At 42.0% G+C, this 18,768-nt stretch overlaps 1 protein-coding gene and 1 long non-coding RNA gene across 4 annotated transcripts in view; one reads left to right on the plus strand and one right to left on the minus strand.

The window, feature by feature from the left end:
• MXI1 (MAX interactor 1, dimerization protein) overlaps positions 1-18,768 on the plus strand; it is a 75,806-nt gene that overhangs the window by 20,104 nt on the left and 36,934 nt on the right. For all 3 annotated transcript variants that reach the window (XM_081193130.1, XM_081193129.1, XM_081193131.1), the window contains exon 3: positions 16,880-16,909. In XM_081193130.1, the coding sequence (XP_081049256.1) occupies positions 16,880-16,909 (30 nt within the window). The remainder of the gene's footprint in view (positions 1-16,879; positions 16,910-18,768) is intronic.
• LOC308586483 lies at positions 14,015-17,542 on the minus strand. Its single transcript, XR_014007911.1, has 2 exons — positions 17,127-17,542; positions 14,015-14,179 (listed from the first exon to the last, which is right to left on the minus strand). It is a non-coding gene; the product is annotated as an uncharacterized lncRNA (long non-coding RNA).

Raw genomic sequence — 18,768 nt, forward strand, 5'->3', positions numbered from 1 at the left:
GCAATGTTCTCCATTGGAGATACCTGAACTGTCAAACGTCACATCATAGTGCCTGTAGATTATGGGGTTCTCTGCTTAGCCTAAGCAGCAATGGTTATAAGAAAATTAGTTTCCATTTTCAAAAGGAATACTGATATTCTCTGGGTGCTGCACGTACAGCTAGATTCCAGGCCAGAGAACTGGCCTACGACTGCATTCATATGTAATGCTAAGCTATGATGGCTGTTTTTGTGAAACCCAACTGCTCACAAATTGCATGCAACCTGAGCACTCCTGCTTTGCGTCTCCCTTCCAGCAGCAGGGAAACAAACCATGGAGCATCTGGTTCAGCTTTATCTCTGCACCTGCAATCCTGGACTGTTTGACCCATGACTGCAGGTTCAGACACAGCTTTAAGCCAGGCAGCTCCTGCACAGTATGGTTTAGCTAACCATCCTTAATGGTTTAACCTTGTATGTGAATGCAGCCTTTGCTTTGTTGGGTGACACCTCTGCACGTTTTCAGCCCCTATGAAATATACTCTTGTCGCGTCCTTATTCTGGACATTCACTATTTTCATGCTTATGTGTTGTGACCGGGGGTCGGGGTTGAATTTTCAGTTTTCTACACGGATGTCATTTTGTCCCCTTATAACTGAAGGGGTGGTTAACGCGTCTGCTCGCCTAGCAGTTACTCATTTCAGCCGTGCATGCCAAAGCTGTGCTTCCCCATGTACTGCTCCTGAACAACCCTGAATTGTTTCAATAGGACTTGTGTGGGAGTGGAGTCTGGTGGATTGCAGCCTCCGTGGCTCTTCAATAGCCAAAGCATTATTGCATGTGCAGGAAATCAAGAAAGCCGCATGCATGCAGACGGATGCTTTTTCCAACATATAATCAGGTTAATGAAGTTAAAATGGTCTGTTGTGTAATCCCTCAGTCTAACAGGGTTCATGAAAGGATACGGCAAATTGAGGCTGAGAGCACTGGTGGCTTGTTAGTAGGCAAAGTCAGGAGGTGCAGCTTCACACCAGCTTGTGTAGGAAAGTGGAAATGGACAATTCGGAGAGAGTTTAGCTAACCATCCTTAATGTAACAAAACTTGTGGCATCTCTGAAACATCTAATACAGTGACTTGATGCTGAGTAAGGTAGAGTAAGTAGAGTGCTATGGTATTTTGGTCCGTAGGCTTGACTATTTGTGTTGCAATCCAATTCATGCTTTTATTTTTAGAAGAGCACGTTGAGCTGTCATCATTGTGGGAAGATGCTCGTTAAAGGGACAGAAGGCAAAAGTGGGCCTTGCTAGGATTTAGAATTAAGGTTTGTGAGGGGACCTCTTTCCCCTTGGCTCCTTTTCTCTCTTTATACCACCAGGCAAGGGCCATATCCCCTATCATCCTATACAAGTTCTGGCTCTTCCAAATTAATTTGAGCTGTATGGAATTTCCTTCAGAACCAATGGTGCAATATTAAGCATATTTATAGAGACATGGCATTTCTGAGCACGGAATTTAGGTCCTGTTGATTTGAGACTTGCTCCTAAGTAGACATGCATGAAGATTGGCTTCTAGCTTCTGAACAGAACAATCTCCTTTGCCAAAGTGGATATTGTAAGTTAAGTGTAGATCTAACCCGGACTCCATGGAGGGCATTGCATTTGGTCTATAATGGAAAATAGAGAAACCTATTGAGAGAATGAGTAGCTCAAGAAGGTCATGGGGCATACTTGGGGGTTTTTTTTGGGGGGGGGGGAAACCTTCATTCATACATTATACAGTATCAAGAGATTTTGCTGTATACTATGTGTATACTTGGTAAACTCTGTAACTGTTTTCAAGCACAAATACTGTAGTCCTAAATGGGGAGCGGGGAGGAAACATTATTATTACACTGACAAAAATAAATCCTTCCATACTTATGCATGAATCAGCCACTGAGGGCAATGTTTGGCATTATGCTGTTCTACTCTTTCAAAAAAGATATCTAAAGAAAGTACTTATTTTGGAATATTTTTGTTCATCCCGAAGACATTTCTATGAATGTACATGCAAAGTGAACCCAAATTTCTATACTTCCAGCCACACTGTTTTTGAATGTCTGGGGCCTGATTTTAAGTAGTTTTAAGTAGCGCTGAGCCAAAATGGGAAATGAGCACTGAGTTTCATGAACATTTTCTCTCTGTGTGAAATGTGCCTCCCTTTTCTGGACAATTTTGCACAGCCCTTTGTGAAAGGGTATGAAACTCCTTGCAAGGTGTTAGGTATGTAGAAGTGGGGAGGCATCCCTGTTGCTGAGGCACAATTGCTGCTCCATTGCAGCAGTTTAGTTACATGTAGTTGATTTCATTAGGGCAGGATAGGGGTGCACATCTGAACATAGTTGTACACAAGGCTTATTGTGACAGCACTCACTGGTACAGAGTACTGGAACCTCTTACCTTGGCCATCCTTAGCAGCCATTTTGTGATGGTACTCCAAGCACTTTTATCAGTGCAGAATATGCATACCAGCATCTCTCTTCTTCTTTTTCTTCTCTTTGCATAGGAGTATCCTATTGAAATCAGTGCAGTGGAGATGGTTAGTGTTTGCATCTGAATCCATATTCCTATGTGCTGTCTGTCCTAGCTCATGCCGTGCAACAAGAAAAGGAGGGACATTTGCTGTGTAATGATGGCATATGATGAAATTGCCTAGTGAAGCAAGTTGGGGACCAACAGGCTGGTGGCCTGAGCTTCAGGCATGCATTCTCTCTTTCCTTGTGCTCCTTCAGTATGAGGGCAGTGGGTAAGCTTCATTTGCCCTTGCTGAAATCATCGTATGTTCAAATGTGGCTGTGCGATGACTTCATTCTGTTCACAGTGTGTGATCCCTAGTTAGCTAGAATTGCATAGTGAAGAAGCCCTTCCTATATATATATACATACATACATACACATGCACACATATAAAAACAATAGGAACAATGGCAATGAACAGGCCTGGAAGAAGGTAGGAGGTTTCTTGCAAACTTTTTGCCCCCGTCAAAATGCAGAGCTTGCTTTTGAAATAAAAAACATTTGTGAAAACCTGGCACAGCACTGTTTTTAGTGTCATGTTTCCCAGATGAGCCCTGAAGCTCTTTGCAAAATCTAGGCCCAGTCAGAAAAGTCAGTTGCTGTTTTGCTATGTTTAGGCAGTATACAATTCAGTGGTTTCAGTTTGTAGGGTGTGCTGTCCCCCCCCCCCCCTTGTTTAGAAAGAGAATTGGCAAGGCTGCTGGCATTTTCTTAAGTACATGCTGTGGAGTGGCAACACAGAACATAGTGATAATGTTACACAAATAAAGTTACTTCCTTATTGCTGCTAGCACCATTAGGGGATATGAAAATCTCTTATGTAGGATTATTTTATGCAAGTTTAGTTAGAAGTACTGTATTTACTCGAGTCTAATGCTCCATCAAATCTAACACACACCTCAGTTTTCAGAACCTTGAAACAACTAAAAAAAGTTGGCAAATGTAAATGTGCCACCGAATGTAATGCACACCCTAATTTTCGCAACATAATTTGGCCAAAAAAGGTGAGCATTAGATTTGAGTAAATACGGTAATTCTTACTGATTTCAGAAGTGCTAATTCACATTTAAGTGTACAGTGGATTTGAACCTCGATTGATTTTATTTTAGCCACTTATAACCCATCTCTCAATTCAATAGATTCATAAAGTGGCTTATCAAATAATGGAAGGCCAAAAAGTTACATAATCCATACAAAAAGTAACATAAAATGGCAACATAAAACAGTGGTGTTGTTGTTTGTTAAAAGCCTGGATAAATGCATATGCTTTGGTTTGATATATTTTTGTTGTTGTTTGTTAAAAGCCTGGATAAATGCATATGTTTTGGTTTGATATATTTTTAAAAGCCAGTTACCCCCAAGGTCCTGATCCTGCAAATGTTTTCATGAATTAAACTGCTGAAGTTTCTTCTCTGATTTGTTAAGGCTTGCACTGCTTATCTGATAGGATATTTTTGTCTGTAGAAATTGAGGGTATTTTTGTCTGCATGAAATGAGGCATATGGACACTGATTATCAAAAGATCTTTCCAGATTGTTTTAAAATTTATTCATGAGGATCATCATAATGGAAAGGTCCTCCCAGATCCTTTGCTCTATACTTGTTTTGTTGTAATGGATTTGGGTTTTTTTGTTTTGGTTTTGGTTTTACTCCCAGAAGCACCCCTTATTGGTCTGTTTCAGGTTTTAATTCTGATTGAATTTCTCTTTCTTCTGTCCTTTTTTCTGTTTTAACCCTTGATTTCTGGTAAATGAAATACAGATGTTATTGAATCATTTTGAATTCTGTAAGGGCTTGTTCATCTCTCTCTCTCTCTCTCTCTCTTTTAACCTGAGTACACAAACTACCAGAATTTAAATAGCAAATTCCATGTGTTGTGCCATCAGTTGTGGATGATTCATGCCCATTTAAGTGGCTGGGCTTCCCTGCAATAAACAGAAGTGGGACCAATCCTTTTTCAGTCACCATTTCTGTGCACGCTGCAGAAAAACCTAACCATTTAAATTCCCAGGTACCGTTTAGAACAGATGGCACGGCTAAAGTAGCTTGGCATTTTTAAAAATGTAGCATGTGTCCACATTTAAAAAGTAAAGTGTGAATGGCTCTGAAGCTGTGTTTCCAAATATATATTTGCAGATGCGTTTTATATATGGTGCACACGAATGTGTCACTGTTGTGTGCAGTGTGTCCCGAGTTCATTACACACGACTGAATTCTGACAGATAACTGAGCCACAGTATACAAGACGAACGTGATTGCAGGTGGCATTGAGATGCCAGCAACCACGTGGGGTTGTGTGCAATGTCAACTGTCCTGGGATACTCCTGATTTTATGGATTTAGAGATCTACCTTCTGACTCTTCTCTCCCCGCCTCAATGTATTGGAGCTGCGACAACATATGTAGGATGTAGGCCTCTTAAACTCTTTTGCAGGGCTGATATTTTTAGAATACGCAGACCACATACATGGGATGTTGTCCAGTACCTGGTAATATCTAGGAAGTGCAAATACTTGGGGATAGAGAGAGTTTAATTATATGTGCCAGATTTGTGTGATACAAAATACCTGTTTTGCCTGAACTCCTATCCCAGAACCCTGTGGCAAAGGAGAGGCTTGCAGTAGGCGATGCTTTTTGACAGAACTGGGCTGCTTACTTCTGCATGTATATTGTTCTTCCTGTTTGGCCAAGAAAATAGGGGTGGTATATATATTGTGGAACTATATGTTGGCTCCTTTCACTAGATTCTAATCCAAATGAAATCCAGCTTGAAAGCACTTGGATTTCAGCTGCTGCCTAACCAGATGGACTTAATATTTTGGTTATGCAGCAAGATGACTTGGTCTTTCTGTTATTCTGACACTTCTGAAGCTTAGCGACTGCTTTAAAACCAGGTGCCTCTGGAGAACTGCTGTGCATTGCTGGCTTGAGAAAGCTGATTTGGTGGCCAAAAGTTTACCCATAGGAAAGATCACGAATGCAGCCAGTGTGGTGTAGTGGTTATAGTGTCAGGCTAAGACCAGGGAGGTTCAGCTTCAGATTCCCATGCCGCCACAAAGCTTGCTGGGTGATACTAGGTTGAATAATAGTGACTGGCCCAATAGGATTGCCATGAGGGGAAAGGAAAGGCACAGGACACCCTGTACAACTGCCCTGAGGTAGGATGGATGATATATTTAGCCTCAAGAGGTCCAACATGACCTCCTTTTAAGGTTTTATTAGCTACAGAGACCACAGCTTTCCTGCATGTCTGTAGACTGTCTGATATTCCTATCAGGCTGGTCGTAGGAGGCCAGCTGTGGGAACCGCCCCACACTTATCAGAAAGGGAGCTGTGTATTTCTTAGAAACTGAACACTGCTGTTGCTAGGTTTCTGGAGGAAGAGTTAGCACTATTTTTGTGGCTTTAGGTTTGTGCCTGCTTTATTGCAATCCTGGCTTCTGCTTCTACAGACTTTAATGCCATGAGATCTTTTTGCTGGAAAGGACCTGCAGGTCATCTAGTCCAACAACTGTCCTCTATAACCAAATGTTCCTAATGCAGTGGTGCTCTCCAGATGCTGTGGACTACAACTCCCATCACCTTTGAGCATGCAGCTCATGGGAGTTGGAATCTGAAACCTTTTGAGGGTACCATCTTGGCTACCCCTGCCCGAGCAGAGCACTCTGGTTGAGGACAGCAGGATCCAAGGTGCCTAATGAAAGAAGAGGTGCCTCTTATCTTAAACTAAAGACTATTAGCTTTTTTCAATACAGATAGTTGAAAATACACACAAGGCATGGTGAACAAAATTGCTTTGGAGTTATCACTGGTCTGACCCTGGTGATGTGTACATTCTGAGCATGAAAGCAAGCTTTAAGGTACTCTTGAAGTTGCCCTTGCAGTTTAGAAATATTACCTAAAGCCTTTTGGAATATGTGGGGTTTATGAAAAAGTGTCTTTTCAACTTACCATGTTATGAAAATATTGAAAACTGCCCACAATAAGATACTTTATTTTATCTATAAAGCTGAGCAATATGTTTGAGTTGTTTTGTTTTTGTTCTGTAACTTTTATTTTATTACTTGTTATTGCAACTGAATATTGGTTTATGCGGATTAGTAACATTGAAAATGAAACGCACACACCACAAAAGTATCTGAAATATTGCTCAGGCCTCTCCAAACCTGGGTCATAAATATCCGATACAGACACCTAGCTCTTTACTACCACCACCACCACGTCCAACCCTGATTTTTTTAGTGTTGATGCTATACTTTTGTGTCTTTTGCCCAGAGCTCTACAAACGGCATTGCAGCAAAAGTGCCACAGATCTAACAGACATAGTTTGATAACCACCATACTCAGAAATGTTCGGTGAAATATATCTGCCTGATCTGGATCCAAATGTAGATTACTGATAGTTCTCCTGGTTACTTTCAAATTCCGGACCATACATATTGTTGTCGTTTAGTCGTGTCCGACTCTTTGTGACCCCATAGACCAGAGCACGCTAGGCACTCCTGTCTTCCACTGCCTCCTGCAGTTTGGCCAAACTCATGTTGGTAGCTCCGAGACCATACATATTAATCCATCTCTAATCTTGCTTCCTTGTTGGTTTCTCAGTGCTGAAACCTTAAAGGGAGTGAAAGGCGGGATATCAAATCCAAACTCCTCCTCCTCTTCTTCTTCTTTGGCATATTCTCTTTCTGCTCCTGTGTTGTAGTGATTCCTAATGGTTATGACAAAACATTTTGCTGGTTAGTTGAGTTCTGCAATATTTCAGCCTTGGCTCTTCACTACCTTCCAAGCTCTCATGGAGACAAGAAGAAATCATGCTGCACATGATATTATTGTAGAAGAGATTAGCTGATTCTTTTGAGATGTAAAACCTGGGGCCAACCTAGAGGTGACTGCAACAGTCCCTTGCATTTAAACGTGGAAATACCTCTGTCACATGCAAAGAAGGAAGGAATCTCATGGAATGGAGAAGAATCCTTGCTCCACCCAGAATGTCTCTCCTTGAGCACCTTTTTATGCCACTGAACTCTGATCCCAGCAGTAACCTTGGCTGGGTGAAAAGCACTTGGAGCTGGGGGGGGGGAGGGAAGTTGCAGAGGGGATTTAGAGCCCCCTTGCACACATTGCTTTGCTGCTGTAAAAATAATGTTCTCTTTGCCTCCCACTTTCCTGTGATTGAGGTAGCCCTGTGTTTGAATGCACAGACTTGTTGCTATCATGCTGAGTTTGAGTCTTGGTACCAGGTTTCAGTGGGGCCGTGTGACTCCAGTGGAAGGCTAGGATCTGGAAGACCTGGGCTCAGATCTAAACTCTGCTATGAAGTTCAGCGGGTGACCTTGGGCTAGTTGCACATTCTACCTGAGCTGCTTCACCCTATGGTACTAAATCTCTTTTTTTGCTGGAGCATATTTTTAGATTTATTCTAGTGAGGGCAGACCAGTGAAGAAGCATGTGACTCTATTAGGATGCAGGTACATTCTGACTGGATTCTAACTATCACTCTGTGACTTGACCTACACCTCAAGTTAAAACATAGCTCAAGCTCAAACCTGCCCAATTGCTTCTTCTGCCATTCTGAATTTTAGCTCAATATCATTCCTCCCAGGGTGCGATCCGAAGGCATATGATGCTGCAATCTTGCTGGTCTTAAGTCAGGTCTTCGCTTAGATGGGAGACCAATCGCCTTAGGAACCCAAGTTCCATCATGGAAGCAAGGTGGAATAATAAATCGAATAATAAAATAAATCTTAAGGAAATATAAATCTATCAGTACAGATATTTAAAATCAGTTGACATGTCCAACCGATCCCAAAGGTCTTGGCACCCAGAAACCAAGCGAAGAAACATTGTTTGAGATGGGCAGTGAAACTGATCAAACTGCAAGTAATTTACAGTACTGTGTCAGTTTTTATTTCAAGTCACATTTATTTGTTCTAATTGAAAAAGTGAACATGGAAAAACAGAGGCTGGGTTATTTTCACACATAGGGTTGATTTTAAATGGCCACTTTTGACATGGAAAAGTCATCACTAGATAGCATCCTGGTAACTTTGTGTAGTGCAGAGGTATTTTATATGTACCCCTTGATAACATGGTCACTGTTTTATTATACCATTGGAAGTGTTGCATAGTCATCAGGTGGTGACTCTTATATGTGTAAAAAATGGCCATATGAATTGTTTCCCAAGTATATTTTTATAATTATTATGTTTAGAGTGGCTGTGCCATCTTAGTAGTGTATAGTAATAAAAATAAAGACACAGGCAGTGCCCATGGATGTAACATTTAAAATATAAAACACATGCAGTGACCAGTGAATTTAAATATATGTAAAGAGAAACTTGTGAGTTGCAATCAATTTCCAGGATTGCTTGCTTCTCCTCCAAGAGTTACTTTCTATGCCTCTGTAGGGGTTAACTTTGGGTATTCATGAGGCTGTATTTCTAAAGGTCGTTTTTCCATTCCCTGGAACAACATATTTTATTTAAATAAAGAAACTAGGTTAAGCAGATGTATTATTTTACATTGTCTTGGTTGTGCTGAGGACTTGACGTTGCTTAATATTTCAATAACTTACTTAGTAGCAAAGGTCTGGGTTAGCAGTCCTGCTCAAAGCATTGCAATTGCCATTTTGCAAACTGGCCCTCATACTCCAGTGGGTGTATTATAGAAGAAGAAGAAGAAGAAGAAGAGTTTGGATTTGATATCCCGCTTTATCACTACCCGAAGGAGTCTCAAAGCGGCTAACATTCTCCTTTCCCTTCCTCCCCCACAACGAACACTCTGTGAGGTGAGTGGGGCTGAGAGACTTCAGAGAAGTGTGACTAGCCCAAGGTCACCCAGCAGCTGCATGTGGAGGAGCGGAGACGCGAACCCGGTTCCCCAGATTACGAGACTACTGCTCTTAACCACTACACCACACTGGCTCTCATAGTCGTCGGCCTAGATAGCACATCATATGAAACCATGGTTTTCAACTAGCTGTGGTGTAATTTGAATGAGAAATGTGCTGGTGCATTCTGTTCAGATGTTTCTGCAGGGGTGGTCCCCTCCTCCTGCTGCTGCCATACCGCAGATGAAAGAAGACTGAGTTTGGCTTGTTGTTCAGACCAGGCTTGTGGATTGTTTTCTTCAAACAAACCATAAGCAGTAAGCCCAGAACAAACATTGGTTATCACTCAGGATTTCTTTGGAGGAAAGAAACTATGAGCTCAAGTCCAGGCAACACGACAATCCAGCCTTCTAAGGAACACCACAGGAACTTTTGAGCAGTGTTCAATAGTACACTACTCTTTGTAGCACAATTAAGTTATTTGGACGAGTACGCTACTCATGCACATTAAACCCGTTCTTGTTATCAGATTATGGTTTAATGTGACGTGTGAACTGGGCCAATGTGTTGTATGCCTTTTATTCACCAGGTTAGGTCAGGTCTGTACATTTAAATAACCTTCCAGGACGTGTTGTTCCAAAACATGACTTCTCTTGAATTCCTATTTCTTTCAACGAGTCTAGTATAGCAGCAGAACTGTGAATTATGTCCCCTTCCCTACGCTTCTTAAGTTCATCAGTATGAATGTGCCAAGAAGGCTGTTGACTCTATTCTGTGTCTTGGATTTTGCAGTTTACAGGGAACGTCAACAGCAACACGGGTTTATATGGGGAGACGGGAGAGAAACAGCCTCATTGTTCTGTTGCTCATATGTTTCTGCATGCTGCCTTGATGTGAAAAGATCTTTAGCTGCTTTGATGTATGAATTGTTTTAGAAATGTGAAAGTACATTCCTCCTTTGTAATATCCACTTTGGGGGAAAAAGACGATGGTAGGTTAGGTTACAAAGAAGGGCGGGTAGAATGGGTTTGCTCCCTAGTGCCGTTCTGCAAACTGTTGTGCAAAGCACTAGGGGAGACCTTGCTGCACAAAGTACCTGCAGCTGCAAAGGCATTATGCAACGGCATGCCTGTACAATGGGTACATGGAGCTCTCCAGTGCATAGTAAATATTTCTCTGTTGCAAAGCTTGTTTTGCTGCAGGGTTTGGGGGATTTCAAACACCTTACTTGCCAATGTTTCCCAGTGAGGAACTGCATATAACCCAGCTGTTAGGACAGGGATGGTGAACTTATGGCCCTCCAGGTGGTTGTTGGACTGCAGCTCCTACCAGCCCCAGACAAGCACAAACAGTTACAGTGGATGATGGGAATTGTAGTCCAGCAACAACTAGAAGCCAGAAGTTCCCCATCTCTGTATTGGACTGTGTTTTGGGCATGCGAAAAGAGGCTTAAAACTATACACAGTTCAAGATACAAAATCCAGTTAGGAAAGAGAGAACGTTATCTTGTGCAAATGGAAGAACACCTCTGGATTTCACTTCATTGTGAAATGTTCTGCCAAGTAGGATCCGATCTTGCTTTGAGTGGAAGGGCACCTTTGGATCCACGTGACTCTTTTTGAAGTTAAAAGAAGAAGAAAAGCTCATGCCTCAGCCGTACCACTCCTTATGCAGAAGGGCATCTGTACCCAGGAATCTTCCTTCTTCCTTTCCTTTCCTTTCCTTTCTCTCCCAGGCTATGCTGTACCTGTGCTACGATGGCTCCTGGCCATAATTTTTACAAATATTCTTGGAAAAAATTAAAAATTACTTTTCATTAAAATAATAATAATATGCCCTGTGACCTTCAGGCTACTCATCTGCTTAGTTTTGGTAACTCTTCAATATTGGGTGTTTCCAGACCATTCACTGGGCCTTTCTCCAAGATGAAGCATTTTAAGCCTACACCCAACTATTAGGACTATGTCAGGCTGGAGGGGAGTGGCTTACCCAAGAGATCTGTTTGTGACTGTTCAACTATTACCTTAAAGACTTGTGCTAATTAACTTTGCACTGCCTGATACTTTGTAGTAAGGAATTTCAAATGCTGGGCAGCCTATTTTCTGTCAAGAGGAGGGTTCCTTAGTGTGTGTGGTTTTTTTTTTGGGGGGGGGAGCAGGGAGGTAATCGATCCATGTCTGTGTGTGCATTTGCCCATGCCAGTGACAGAGCTAGAATTAATGATTGGCAAAGCCAGGGACATGCCTTCTGGACTAGCTAATCCAGAATAAAGATTGATTTGCTTCAGTTTTCCCCATGGCTACATCAGGTTTGAATTACCAGTCCTCTGAATTTCAAATTTTGAATGAAATTATTTCTTTCTGATTTCAGTGTATGTGAGTAGGGGGGGGGGGAGAGAGAGAGACAAACAGACATCCACACTATACATTTAAAGCTCATAACTTCCCACAAAGAATCTTTAGGTTGTTAAGGGTGCTGGGAATTGTAGCTCAATGAGTGGTAAACTACAGTTCCCATGATTCTTTAGGGGAAGCCATGGCGTGGATGACAGAAACGTACCAGTTTGTTCTCAGACAGCTGGGGGGGGAGGGGGTTATTGTGGGGCCCACATTTCCCACCTGTGTTCTAAAGTAAGGGGTCAGCATCGAAGAACCACATAGCCTTATGAAATGGAGGCAGCAGAGTGTAGAGCAGTGCCACAAAATTCAGTGAATATACAATGATGGAATAAAGCTTGCTTTACTGAGGGGGTTCTAAGCATTATGCTGAATTGTGACTAAGAGTGCTTCCAGATAGGAGTTTATTATGGGATTGGTGCTGCTCATGTAGGCAAGGCTTGGTTTTGGTTTTTGTTCTTTTTTTTAGTTTCCACATGACATCATTGCCATTAAAATACTGGTCCATGCTTCAAAAGTAATAATAATAATAATAATATGGATCTCCCCTTACTATAGAAAATCTGATAAGTAAAAGCAGCCCATTAAGACATCTGCAATTACAGCTGGTATGGAAGCTGGTTAGCATTTTGGGGAGTGTGATTTGGGTGGGTGGCTTCTAACACAACACCCCTATACTTCCATTTGCTTCCCAGTTGAGCACAATCTAACAATTTTCTTCCTGGTAGCTCAAATGATATGAGTGGGCTTATTTCCACCAACCTCGACATGCTGAAGGCACATTTGAATTTCAGCAACCTGATTAGGAAAGGCTGTTTTTCAAGATCTCTCTACTGTGTGGGGGGGTATGTACCTCTGAGACTATGGGCTCCTCCACATTTACCTTTTGCCCCACACTTTCTAGGCTTTGAAATTAGATAAAAATATTAATCCCTCTTGTGCAAAAGCCTTGGTACTAAAAATTAGAAACAAACAAATGGAAATGTCCACCCTCCCCCACAAAAAACCCCAAAACTACAAGTCTCTGTTTTTGCTTATTGTGAAACAAGATAACTAAGGCTTGCAACATTTGCTCTTGTGCACTTCCTGAGAATTGTTTATGAAAAGGTGTCCTGAATAGAAAAAGTTTGTGTAGTTTGTGATGTAGAAGTGGGGCAACAAACCCACATGGGTGGAAAAACGATGAATACGCAGGATTGAGAAAACTCGGGTGTGTGGAAGCCAACTACTCACACAGAGAGATTGTATCTGAATGACCCATTTGTGATATAAGGCCCCAGTCTGGAAACACAACTGCGTGCAATTGAGTCAAATCTGGTAAACAAGAATAATAAGAATTGGAACCGTTTGTGCTGTTCTGCAGCTAATCCCTTTTCCTCATCAGATTTTAGCTCCACTTCTGGCTAGCGTTATGTGTATATGTAATAAGGCTGGTACTTTGAAAAACTGTGATGTCCTGTACCAAAATCGTCATTTGGGCAAACATTTCGTCCCTTCAGCCTCACAGGAATTCTGTAAATGCTGTATACAGTATTGAGGCTCTTTTCTCTGCCTTTACCAAAATAAAAATAAAAATGGAATTAATCTGGTGGTCATGTGGACATCTATAAGGAATAACAATCTGCTTAAAAAAACAAAACGCTAACTAGGATTCAGACTGCTGTTCACATACGCTTACCAGGGAGTAAACCCCTTCAAGAGAGTGGGGCTTACTTCTAAAAAGACACTTAGAAGAGTGCACTGTTAGCCAAATTCTGTCTAGCATACAACTGAGCGATGGTTATGCAACCGCACAATTTAGTCACAGTCGTGGGCAATACTTAACACATGAGTGTATATGATCTAACAGAAAGTCAGGATGTTACTCCATTGAATGATTATAATTTTTAGTTTAGAGGCAATTATGAGTGTACTTACTACGAGGAAGCTATGGAAGAAATGGCAAAGATTTCTGAGGAGAGAATTCTGATTATACCTCAAGTTACCAAGGAGAACACTAGATGTATTTCAAAATGCTTTCTATTTTAAGGATTGTTCATCGTAATAGTCTGACAGGATATATTTAGAAGCGGCAGAGGTCCCCCCCCCTCCACCCCCCCTTCCTTGTCTGGGAAAATTCATACTACTTTATGCCACTATGGTTATAAATCACATAATAAACTTTCCAGTTTCATGGAAAAATGGCAACCCTCCTCAGCTTTGGTGTCTGATAGAAGGAAGATAAGTAATAAAGAGTCTCCTGTGTGAGAAGAAATAGGGAGAGCCTGCTGTTTTAATTTTGTTCCCAGCAGTGGGCCGAACTTTGTTCTTTCAGCGCCAACCTTCATGACTGGCTTGATTATAATGTTGGAATTCAATCCCTTGCATATCTTTGGGTTTGGAGCCATTAATGGAGTCTCCAGGAAGAGGGAGACATCTCCTGCAGGAACATAACAGTAAATAAAACTAATAACACACTGGATTTACACACAGTAATTTACACACAGATTACTCCGAATGCGTAAGTTCACAACAGTGTCAGATTTTATTTCTATACCTTTAGATATTGCTGCTTGAAATGCAGTTCAAAGGAATTTCATTTGTATTTCTTGGGATGGGGGGGAACTGTAGTGTCTCCCACCCCTCTTTCATTCTTATTTAATAGTTGAAATGCATGTATTTAATAGTTGAAATGCACAGTGCACAGTCTAAAGAATGCCATGTATGAATAGGAATATGATATGTGTATGTGTGGAATTTAAAACTAGTTGTTCCAAAATAGAGATTAAAAGGATGTTTATAACATTCTGAAGACTGCTGGTTATTATGGGGATAACCTAAGAAATGGTTAGGGGTGCAGCTGTGTTATACCAATGAGCTCAAACATACATTTAATGGCTTGGTCAACTAAATCTCAAAATGGTGGAGAAGAATTCTTATGAGAACGCCAGAAGGATGTGAGTTCTGTCCTCTCATCTTTTTTTTTAATTTCTAAGTTTCTGCATAGCATGTGACAATAGGGTCCCATTGTTTTTACATTTGATTTTACTCCAAATGCTCATACATCTTTAGGCTAAAAAAGAAGTTCATTGAATGTTGCTGGTTTTCTTTTTACACTTGTGCATTCTGCTCTAGGCTTTGTAATAATTTGCACAGTGGGAGAGGCGCCAGGCGTCTGTCCATCAGAACATAGGAGACTGTGCTTCTTAGAACCAGATCCAAAATTCCTGACAATATTATAGTTAGTGGCTTATGCATGTAGCCATCCATTCAGTTCCAGGTTGGAGGTGTGAGTAATTCAGATTAATCTTTGTGTATTCTACTTGCCCAGCAAAAGTTGGCCCTGTTCACCTGTTCCCCTACCCTTATTTCTTAAGAAGCTTCTGATTTAATAGAGGAATCGCCATTGAGTTTGGAACTACTGTAGTTTTGAAGTCAATCCTATTGTCATTAGGATTCTCTGCAAGGATCTTTTTTAGATGTTGATAGTTTACAGGAGTGCCTCTCCCTATATCAGCCTGCCCCTTTCTTAAGATCGAAGGAGTGTCTTTAGCATGTCCTATCACTGGCGGAGGTGGTATGTGGTGATGCAGAAGAGAGCCTTCTCTGTGGTGGCACCCTGTTTGTGGAATATCCTCCCCTCAGAAGTGAGATTGGCTCTGACAATATTTTTTCACCAGGTCAAAACCTATTATTTGCCCAGGCATATTATGGTTTAGTTGCTTATTAGCCTGCTTTGTTATTTTTATCTCCCTCCATTTGTTTTGAGGGTTTCAGTGCTGGTTGTATGGTGGTTTTTAAAGTTTTGCACCCTGGCCAAGTATCTGTAGATGAAGGGTGAGTTATAAATATTTTTAATATATTAAAAGGAAATAATTGGCCTTCAACCAAGTGTGATGTCATTTGGCAAACAAATGGATATTTCTTTCTATTCTTTTTCTAAGCCACTCACCTCTTATTTTAAGTTAGTCTATCATAAAATATACATGCTGCTCTCAAATTCTTTTATGTCAATTTTTTTTAAGTCATAGGATCTTGTTGGTTACGGTTAGCACTTTAAATAATATAGAGTTTGATGGGATCCAAACATTCATTGTCTCCTGCTTCCGTTCGCTATCCATGATGTAGGCCAATAAAAAACAAAGTTTGCAGTCTCATTAATACAAAGGGCCTTGGAAACTTGCAAAATTGCTCAAAATAATTAAAACTTCCGTAAATTGGCTTGTTCAGGATGACTTATCCTGAGTTTGAAACCTCTTCCACTGTTTCAACTTCTGATTTGTTTACGGGAAGAAGTGAACAGATGATCAATGGGAGCTGAAATATGATCTGAGGAGCCTCATGAGTACAGTGGAACCTCAGGTTGCGAACGTGATCCATGCAGGAGGCACGTTTGCAACCCACAGTTTTGTGTCTTCACACGCACGTGACACGATTTGGCGCTTCTGCGCATGCGCAAAGTGCGATTTAGCGCTTCTGCGCATGCGCAAAGTGCGATTTAGCGCTTCTGCGCATGCGCGAGCACTGAAACCCAGAAGTAACCTGTTCCGGTACTTCCGGGTTTCGGCACATCCGTAACCCGAAAATGCGCAACCCACAGCAATCGCAACCCAAGGTATGACTGTACTCAGGGCTTTCTCCCAGATCTCTGTTTTCATCTTGTGGTAACTATCCTGTGTAAGCTGTATCATAACTCTAAAATTATGTGGGCCACGCTGCTTCATACAGGGCACTGGTGGTGACTGAAACAATGAGCAAGTGAAATGAATGAAAATCCCAAGCCTTGAAAACCATTGGTATAATAAGATCTAGAGCTCCAAATATTTAAACAATAATTAAGGACCTGTACTTGTATGGTCAGTAAGTACCGTATTTTTCCGTCTATAAGACGCCCCCTATTTTGGGGGATTCCAAATTAAGAAAACATCCCTCAGCACTACCAGTGTATAAGACGAGCCCCAATTTTTTGTAAAAAAACCTAGTCCTATACATGGAAAAATACGGTAGTTCTTTGTGTGCGTGGTTGAATGTGCTGCTCTGATCCATTGTAACTAATAAAGAAAAACTGCTCACAATTTAGGGGAATTGGCTCTTGAAGTTATAAAATGGCTAATCCTTTTCTTCTTGGTTTATCTTCCAGATCTACGCACAACGAACTAGAAAAGAACCGGTAAGTTACTGATAAACTGTCTTCCTGAAAATGCAAACTTTTATCAGTGTGTCTAAATGTTAAACCCTTCAGCTTTCCTCTGGTTTGCCCTGGCAGCCTGGAAATGCCACATTGCACCAGGTGAGTGCTTTTTTCAAAACGGAACAAAACAGCGTGCACACACAGACACACACACAAATCCATGCAAAGATCTGGAAAGAAGAAGTACCTCTCTTACCCTCCCCGAAATGCAAAGAAGTGACCCATTTTTGCAGCTCATCTGTATGCAGAAGAAATACTGTTTCTCTTCTCTTTGCAAACTGAAATCTGATTGGGTCAGTGTCCATACATGAGGTTGCTAGGGTATCGGATTTCTCAGACACTACATGTTAAGGCCTGTCATAATCCCTGCCTATTGCAGGGAAATAGCATTGTCCAATGGCTTTTAAATCTGGCTAGCCATTGCTCCTCTGGAGTGGTGCTCTTGTAACGTGCTTCAGGATGCAGCCCGCTTATCCTTGAGCCCAAGTTTTTCAGCAAGCCATGCAGTTTTGTTGCTTGGCTAGCTCTACTCTATGACTCATCTCCTTTGTAACAGGAGTTAGAGTAATATAAATACTACTGAGACAACAGGGACTTAGTTCACACGCAGATCGGGTTATGGCATTGCTTTCAGGATGCTATCATTGTACCCAGGCTTCCTATTTATAAACGTATCTTCAGGATTGGGGAGGGTGGGTGTAGGGAGGCTAGTTGAATCACTGTTCCCAGGCTCGCTGATATGGTCCTGTGGAAGGGAAAACCTCTTGCATGGGAAGGGCAGACTTACTCTGACCGCCTTCCGAATCCACTGATAATGAAGAGGGGACCTAAGGCCTGGTGCTCCAATGGGACCCAACCACCGCTCTGTCTGGCTGTTGGCCACACCCTTCACAAATTCTGCCTCATCAACTCCTTGAACAGGTGCGGGAAACCCTTTTGCCCTGCAGATGTTGCTGAACTACAACTACACCAGCCCCAGCAAACCTGGATGATGGTCCGAGGTGATGGGAGTTCAGCCACATCTGGAGGGGCAAAGCTTCTCCACACCAACCTCTGAATGTCTTCTGCCTGCCCTCGTACTCTGTATCTTGCTTGCCTGGGTGGAGAATAGAGAGGGGGCTGTATGAGTGTGGGTAGAAATTAGCTTCCTGTGCAAAGGTAAAATTCACCTTTGCTGCCTTGCTCACTTTTGCCTCAGGCCCTCTCCACCCCCAGCATGTGGCCCTCTGGTAAGGTGCTCAAATTGGAGCCCAACCCTCGGTCTGAAACGGGTTCCCCCCACGCCGCCCGCAGCAGGGGCATCTCCAGCTTAGCATCCTGGCTAAAGACACAGCCACAACTCTCAGGCTGGAACAGAAGAAGTTAACGTGCTTCCACAAAATCAAAAGGTTCTGTGTGCGCACCAGTGTCCCTCTGTCACAGCAGCGCTTTGTAGTTTTTGTTTTGGTGTCCTGCCTTGTCCCCTGACATCGCAAGCCTGTTCTTTGTGGGTTTCCTGTGTATGTTTACTTCCTTCTGCAAAGGGCTGGGGGCTGGGCCCGTTGTTGTTGTCTTGAGCTGAGCTTGCAATTTCAATTAACGATAATGCTAAAAGTGCACACAGCTATATGCTTTTGAGGCACCAATAGTTTTGTGAGGGGGAGGGGATTTTAGAAAGGGGGGAAAAACACTAGGGGGAGTTCTGATAGGTCTGTGGGAATGCAAAGGAGGTCAAGTTCGGAAAGAAAACAGAGGGGAGGGAGCAACATGCATAGGCACAAAATCAAATGGGAGAAGCTGGGCTTTATTTTCTCGCCTGCAAAGGGCCATCTACCACAGTGGGAAGGATTCAAGAGCCC

The sequence above is a fragment of the Podarcis bocagei genome, assembly GCF_964188305.1.
Source record: "Podarcis bocagei genome assembly, chromosome: 4".
Taxonomy (NCBI): domain Eukaryota; kingdom Metazoa; phylum Chordata; class Lepidosauria; order Squamata; family Lacertidae; genus Podarcis; species Podarcis bocagei.